At 40.5% G+C, this 7,817-nt stretch overlaps 1 protein-coding gene across 1 annotated transcript in view; it reads right to left on the bottom strand.

Moving 5' to 3' along the window:
• Positions 1-2,498: 2,498 nt before the first annotated feature.
• scn4aa (sodium channel, voltage-gated, type IV, alpha, a) overlaps positions 2,499-7,817 on the bottom strand; it is a 12,636-nt gene continuing 7,317 nt past the window's right edge. Inside the window, exons 15-26 of the mRNA XM_020616582.1 lie at positions 7,324-7,791; positions 6,976-7,023; positions 6,636-6,765; positions 6,328-6,482; positions 6,062-6,235; positions 5,807-5,929; positions 5,233-5,514; positions 5,096-5,149; positions 4,871-5,012; positions 4,625-4,725; positions 4,087-4,357; positions 2,499-3,956 (exon numbers count right to left, since the gene is read on the bottom strand). Coding sequence (XP_020472238.1) covers positions 2,671-3,956; positions 4,087-4,357; positions 4,625-4,725; positions 4,871-5,012; positions 5,096-5,149; positions 5,233-5,514; positions 5,807-5,929; positions 6,062-6,235; positions 6,328-6,482; positions 6,636-6,765; positions 6,976-7,023; positions 7,324-7,791 — 3,234 coding nt within the window. The 3' untranslated portion in view covers positions 2,499-2,670. The remainder of the gene's footprint in view (positions 3,957-4,086; positions 4,358-4,624; positions 4,726-4,870; positions 5,013-5,095; positions 5,150-5,232; positions 5,515-5,806; positions 5,930-6,061; positions 6,236-6,327; positions 6,483-6,635; positions 6,766-6,975; positions 7,024-7,323; positions 7,792-7,817) is intronic.

The following is a 7,817-nucleotide window of genomic DNA, read 5'->3' as shown; positions in this document are numbered from 1 at the left end:
CAAGCTTCAGTAGCACTTACTTGCTGCTCATGTCTCAGACACAAGAAAACGACACAAGTGAGGGAAATGTGGGGTAAATTCCCTTTATTACATCCATGGTTACCTCACTTGTGTCTTAGTCCAACAAAAGTAAGATTTGAGGAAGATTCAAGAAAAGAATGTGAGGAGAGAGGAACTGAGGAAACACAGCCATAAAGACATCCTTTACTGTGATTGTTTATCTGAAATGTCCAATCACCAATTGATTTCTGATAAAGGGGCTTGTCGGTCCACAAAAGACTTCTGCAAGAAACTTTCTCTTGTATCCTCATTGTCTCCTCCAGGCAGCCTTCTCATTGCACCTTGCTCCTCATTTTGGGACTTCCTTCAAGATGGCAGACCAGACTGACTTTTGGGCCGAGCAGGGATCAAAGTAAGGGAAGTGGGGTTTTCCCACAGAGCCGCACTGTAGAGGAAGCATTCATGGTTTTTGTTTTTCCCTAAGGATTGATGTTACAATAGTGCTGAACACATAAACAAGAGAAGGGACAACTGTCTATTGTCTACTGTAAAAAACAAACTAGAAAACTGTAAAAGTGCTTATGTTATTCATGTATAGGTATTCAGAATAAGACATTTTAAATTAATTTAAGACTTACACAACAGCAAGTGAAGCAATCCTTCTGCATGAGGACTGACTTGATAGATCCACTGTGCATAAAGGCTCTTTCTAGAATGATTTTTTTGTTTTGTTTTGTTTTTTTGATTGTAAATATGTGTGAATGTCTACACATTGAAACCTAAACCAACATTCAGCCATGTGCTATGTTTGAGAATTTCATATTGAAATAAGATCAGGTCAAAAGACAAACTCTGCACTTTCTTTTATAATGCACAGCAAGTACTAGAATCATTATTTAGGAAACGGTTCAAATGAACAGGGAGCTTAGCAATTCTGTTCTGCAACTATGTTAAAGTAAACATCACCTCACATCTTATGTTTACAGTCACAGGTGCTGTGTAACCCTGAAACTGCCAAATGGAAACAAGGGATTGATTGCTTTTGTTTTGAGATCATCTGAATTCTCAAAGGACAAAAAATGTGTACAACAGCATAAATCGGGGATGAATTTGACTTAAAAACAGGAAGGTCTCTCAGTCTTGCTCTAACTTGACCTGGAAGGGATAAATAGTGCAATATCAACTGGGCCTGGCAGGGACAGATTTTTCACTGCATTAGCTGGCCCATGATCTTGTTAACGAATAACAGACATCAGTGTCTCACCAGTAGACTGGAATAAATCTGACCTAGAATTCATTTGTTACTAACTTACATATGTACAAAACTAATTTGACCATAGAAAACCATTTCTAACTGAAGTTATAAGCTGCAGGGTCCTCACATTGATGAGCTCCACATAAAAGTGACTTGAAGTAAGCAGAAATAGAAAAGAAGTGAAGTGACCCAGATTTATACCAAATGAAATGGTTCAGTGTCAGTGTCATGATGAAGTCCTACAGTCCAATAACATGCAGCTTAGGTTGATTGGTGGCTCTAAATTGCCCATTGGAGTGAACGTGAATGTGGGCAGTTGTCTGTCTTTATGTGTCGGCCCTGTGATAGACTGGAGACCTGTCCAGGGTGGACCCCACCTCTTGTCCCATGTCAGCTGGGATTAGCTTCAGCCCTCCCATGACCCTGCTCGGGATAAGCAATATAGATAATGGATGGATGGATGCTCTGTAGTGCTGGATTATAGTGGTGCATTCATGTTGTATTGTGTTGCTTTTAACTGTTAGTTTTTGCTTTCTCTTACAGTTTTCTCTGTAAGGTTGTAGACACTGTGTGTGACATGAACACAGAATAAAATCCTGTTGAAGGATAATTCAGGTTTTTTCATGTGATGTTCAAGCAGTTTTTTGGTCTGAAACAGGGGTGCAAGGTTTGGTTTTCTGGTAATAGCTATACAAAAGCAACCATAGCTACAGTATGTTCTGATCTCTATCATTTGGGCGACAACTATTCATTAAAAATATCAAATACGTTTTAATTTTTCAGAAATGCAATGTAAACAAAGACTTGCTCTGTTTTGCAACTTCAGGATTGTTTTTCTTTTCTCATTAGAAGCTTGTCACAGATTTTGGTCCACAATGATGTTTTACCCTGCTACAACAAGTTTGTTTTGGCTTACATAGGCCTAAAGGAAACTATAAGTCTTGTATTTTACTAGAGGTCAGTGTACATTTAAATCCTCATAAATCATGTGTAATCATTCACCCATACCAGTATACAATAAAAGCATCACAGGCACAGAATAAAGTGTGCTACAGTGGGACTTAGATTAAAAACAGGCAACTAGTAATTCAATGATTGAGCATATTCATTTTACAGCGAAATTACTTCTCATTTAACAGTGAACAAAATGACCTGGATTTGTTTATTTAAAGGTATTTAACTATTTGCCATTGTCTCACTTGCTATTATTGTTATTAATAGAGGATACTACGCACTCCATTTCCACCTTCAAGCCAAAACAACACTTAAATATCACAAGAAAAAACAGCATTGTGTATTATTTTGTAACCTCTTAATGTGGAAAATTCAGCTTCATTCATGAGACGTAACTAACCTTACTTCCTTGACTGCTGTAAAGTAACAGGGGGAGACAGTTAATTATGCTCTGATGTTTGTTATACACTTGACTCTTTCAGGTTTGCCTGAAGGCTCAAGAGGTGTTGGTTGGGGGCAGAATGTAATAAAACCTCATTAGTAATTTCCACAGGTACAACCATGACATTTGGCTTAGGGGGTTCACTTGCATAATGTGACAGTGCCTCCGGATTAAGGTGCTGTTGGCTTGCTTGAGTTTCTGAAAGGGCCTGTTCCAGCTCCTCTGCCAGGGCTACGTTGCTCCCATAGAGCAATCCCAGCCTTCGTGTAAGCAGCCCTTCTTTTTCTGATGGCTCTTCACCATTGTCCTTTCTACCCATTCTCTTAGAGCGGTGTATAAAAGCAGCATGACATATGCAGCGTTTCAGTAGGTGGCTGCGGTAAGCCCTTTGAATGACTACAACAGCCCACTCCTCTTCTTTGTGGCGTACTGTTGTGGTAATTGGTGCAAAGGAGTCTGAGGTGGGGTTGTTCTGGATGAACTTGGTCTCTATGCTCTCTCGCATTGCTACCATCTCCACTGTGTTTCCCAAGACCACCTGTGTGACGGCCACCAAGACATCCAGGCAGTGGAGCCTGTCCCCTATAACCAGGGGCAGATCCATTTCAATCAGGTGAAGCCGGTTGGGCTTGGCCACCTTCAGCGGCTCCTGTAATTCATCACAGAAATCTGAGAGTTGGCTGTACTCAATAAACTGAGCTCCATCAAGGTCAAACCTCTGCCAAGTCTCATAAAACATCTCAAAGTCTTCCTCACAGAGTGCATCACTACTCTCCTCCTGTGCCACATTGAAGTTCTCTAAGATGATAGCAATGTACATGTTGACCACCACTAAGAATGAGATGATGATGTAGCTGCAGAAGAAAACCATGCCAATAGCCGGGCTGCCACAGTTACCCTTCACATCTGTGCCTGGGTTCTCAAAGTTCGGATCACAGTCTGGAGGCTCCCTGTTCAACATTGGAAGTAAAAGTCCATCCCAGCCAGCTGATGTTGTAATCTGAAACAAGCAGATAATGCTACCACCAAATGTCTCAAAGTTCAATATGTCATCGATTCCAGCCTCCTTTTTGACATAGGCAAAGTTTGACATGCCAAATATGGAAAAGATGAACATAATGAGGAAGAGCAGGAGACCAATATTGAATAGGGCAGGAAGTGACATCATTAGAGCGAAGAGAAGCGTTCGAATGCCCTTAGCTCCTTTAATAAGACGTAGAATCCTGCCTATTCTGGCCAGTCTGATCACTCTGAACAGAGTGGGGGATACAAAGTACTTCTCGATTATGTCTGAGAGCATTGTACCTGAAATAAAATGAGATGCACTACAGTTAGAGACACCATTTGATTAGAACGTCTGTTCGAACAGTAGAGCAATTTGCAGTGCCTATTCATTGTAATTCACAGTTGTACTTATAATGTATTAAGTACCAACCTGCAATTGACAAGATGACCACAACAAAATCAAAAATGTTCCATCCGCTGGTGAAGAAGTACTGTCGCAGGGCAAAGAGTTTCAAGACACACTCTCCAGTGAAGACAGCAATGAAAGCCACATTTAATTTAAAGAGAAAATCCTCCTTCTCTACACTCTGATTGTCTGTCTCCACCATCATGGTCACCATATTGAGGCAGATGAGTACCATGATGAAGATGTCAAAGAACTGCTGGCCAATTAAGTCAAACGCCATGCCCTGGATTTGGTTCTGCAGGTCAAAGGAAGACGGGAGGAGAGGATGAGAAGGTGACAAACAGAAAACACAAATCCAGTAGGGTAATTTGGATTGTTCACACCAGCAGGGTACAGAAAAGTTACGTGCAAGGGTCATCATCATGCCATCCATGCTGAGCTGATATATCATCTTCATACTTTTCAACCACTGAGTGGTTGTTTTTTGCAAACAAGGTAACACATATCTCTAATAGTACTATCAGGAAAGGAAACAATCATGCAGTTGTAAGTGACTGCATACTGTTGGGCGTGGAATTGGTTTCTGTGGCTTTTTGGAACCAAGTTTCTTCATGGCCTCGTAGTATTTTTTTTGCTCTTCAGTCATGAAGATGTCTTGATCTCCTAAGTGCAGAAACAAAATAATACACAGATTACTATAGGTTTTTAAATTAAGTGACAACTTATGTGTGCTTTAAATTAAAGAACAGATGTAATTCAAAGAAAGACATGAGTCACTTCTGTATGAGTGCAAATTGCAGTGTGATACTTATCTTTTTCTTTTGTTGGTTGAAGTTGTCAATAATGACACCAATAAAGAGGTTGAGTGTGAAGAAAGAACCAAAGATGATGAAGATGACAAAGTATAGGTACATGTAAAGGTTGACCTCATAAGAAGGTTGTTCTTCTACCTAAAATAAGCAAAACATTTTTTGTAAGTCATTAGAAAAAAAACTACTACTGTAAATGATCTGAAATGATTGTAAATCATTACCTCTCTTGAGTCAACTGCAGCATACATGATCTCCATCCAACCTTTAAAAGTTGCCTGTAAATACAGAGAACATTGTCTCAAAATGTCTTTCATTGTATACAACAAATTGAGTGCCTTTCCCCAGCAGCATTCCTCACCACTTGAAGCAGGGACAGGTAGCCTTGTCCAACATGGTCATAGTTGACTTTGATGTTGACCCAGCGGGCTTCCTGTGTGGCTTCTATCATGGCCAAGCAGTCGCTCTTGTTGTTGACCTCTGTAACGGGAAAGCGTTCCTCTGTGGTGGTGTTGATGCAGCTGTAAAACTTGCCAGCAAACAGGTTCACTCCCATGATGCTAAAAATGAGCCAGAAGATCAAACACACCAACAGTACGTTGAAGATGGAGGGAATCGCCCCGATGAGAGCATTGACCACCACCTGCCCGACACAGAAGACTTTGTTAGAATTATACAGAATTATTTCTTTATTTATTTTGTTTGTAAAACAGCGCAACAAACTTGGTGTGAGCCAGTGTTATGCTCAGTCATTGCTGGTGCTCTTACCTCAGTCAACTCTGTTCAGTTAGCCATGATGTAAGCATGCATTCAACAAACATAATAAGGGAAAGCTGGTCATGGTGAAGAATTTACTAAACAATTTACTTTAAATTCATGTTTGTGATGCACATTGCTCATGTTCTTGAAATCAGCATCAGTGACAAAAATCTTACCCTCATCCCTTCAAATCTTGACAATGCTCGAAGAGGCCTTAGCGCCCTCAGGGTTCTCAGGGATTTGATTGCTCCAAGGTCAGAGTAACCCATCCAGTTGGCAGTTAAACTAATCAGGGAAATCTGTGGCAGAATCAAAAAAATTTCCTATTCAAACATTACCACAGACTCAGATTTATTTTTATTTATTTATTTATTTTTTACCAATGTGTTCTTGAAAGTTTCGCAAATACAGTAGGCCAGCAGTGAACTTACATCTACAATGAAAAAGTCTAACCAACACCAGGCGTTAGTGAAGTAGGTCTTGAAGCCATATGCGACCCATTTAAGGAGCATCTCTATGACAAATATGTAGGTGAAAACTTTGTCAGCAAACTCCAGAATAATTTTGATGGTTCGGCGTCTTTCTATGTGTATGTCTTCAAAGGCCTGCCAAAAGATGACAAGTCCTCATAGAACTACATTATTTTTACACTGTCACACAACAATTTGAACTTTGTTGCACTGATGACAGCACTCACCAGAGCTCCGCTGCTGAGAAGGATCATAAAGATTATGAAGGTTTCAAACCAGTCATGCTCTACAATAGTGAAGCAGGTTCTACGCAGGTTCCACCACTTCTTGCCTTTACCTTGGGTGATGTCCACAGTCAGACATGGCCAACGTCTTACACAGTCTGAGGAGAGGGCAGGTTTAGGATTGCTCCAAAAGATATCACACTTCAGTAGCATGAACAATGGTATAATAAGCTTAAGAAATGAGCTAAATTGTCTGTGAGAAGATAGGTTTACAATTCAGTTATTTGATTTTGTTTACAGGCTGTGCGTACTGTCAGTGAAGCAGGCCTCTGGCTCCACTAGGTCTGGCTCTTCTTCCTCTTCTTCTGGTTCAGGCTCAGGTGGCTGATAGTCCACAGTGCTGCACACTGAAGAATCATCATCATCCGAAGTACCCATCAGCTGGTCATGAATAAAAAGAGCAAGTGAGTTACAAAGCCGCCATGCAAAAACACTATATACATAATTGATTTTCCCCAATTTATTTTGAATACAACCCAAAATACACTGATCATCTTCACAGACATCAACATTTAGTACATTCAATGATAAGTGTTGGATTTGTTCATACATTTAGATAATAATTATGAGTGGGTCTGCGGATTTACTCACTTTGACATGTTGGCATGTTGGCATTTTTCTTTCATCTTTTAAGCTTTCCTGGCACAATAATAAAGAATGAACTTTAGTAGATGTTCATAAACGGTAAGACAAACACAGCCTATACACGTTTATTTCTCTAAACAATGTATCTCAGTGATGGGCTTGACCCCGATGTCTAATTTCCCAGTTAATGAGACTTGTAAAGGACCTGCACACACTGTTCGGTTGACATCTGCCTCACGTAAAGCTTTTCACTTTTTTTGGCTACTTAGGTCTTGGCCTAGGTTAGAGTTATTCCAGCAGATGCTGAGCAGAGGTACTAATGAGTATTTCTTAAGTTTGTGTTTGTTTTCTTACTGTATTTTGTTGGTTAGTTTTGCCATCTAAAATCTCTGAGTCATGGGCATCATCAGCATTGTCATCTTCATCCTCCACACCCAGGTTTTCAAGGTCTGACTCTGCCTGGGCGATTGGCACATTGAGACTGAGCTCTCCATCCACAGTAAATGTAGAAGGTTGGACTTCAACTGAACACTTTGATATCCCATCTGCCATTTTGAAACTCTGACTGGTGTCCAAGTGGTTCATTTCAATTTCTTCCATTTTAGGGTCAATGTTGTCTGTGGGACCGACCTCAGGATCCACGGGCTTTCTGCCAAGAATCTGCAGGATTGTTTGCATAATGAACATTTTGAACCAATTGAAGCCCTGTGTGATCCTGCGAATGGCTATCTGGAGGTTGTTCATCTCTCCGTCTTCATCTCCTGCTGCGAGGTTGTCTCCACTGAATGAGCTGAGCAGCAAGGCCAAGAAGAGGTTTAACACCTGAGGCAGGAAGTAGGAACGAGCGA

This window comes from Monopterus albus, unplaced genomic scaffold (assembly GCF_001952655.1).
Source record: "Monopterus albus unplaced genomic scaffold, M_albus_1.0 scaffold175.1, whole genome shotgun sequence".
NCBI lineage: Eukaryota > Metazoa > Chordata > Actinopteri > Synbranchiformes > Synbranchidae > Monopterus > Monopterus albus.
The sequence above is the reverse complement of the archived record's forward strand: the minus strand, read 5'-3'. Positions and strand labels throughout refer to the sequence as shown.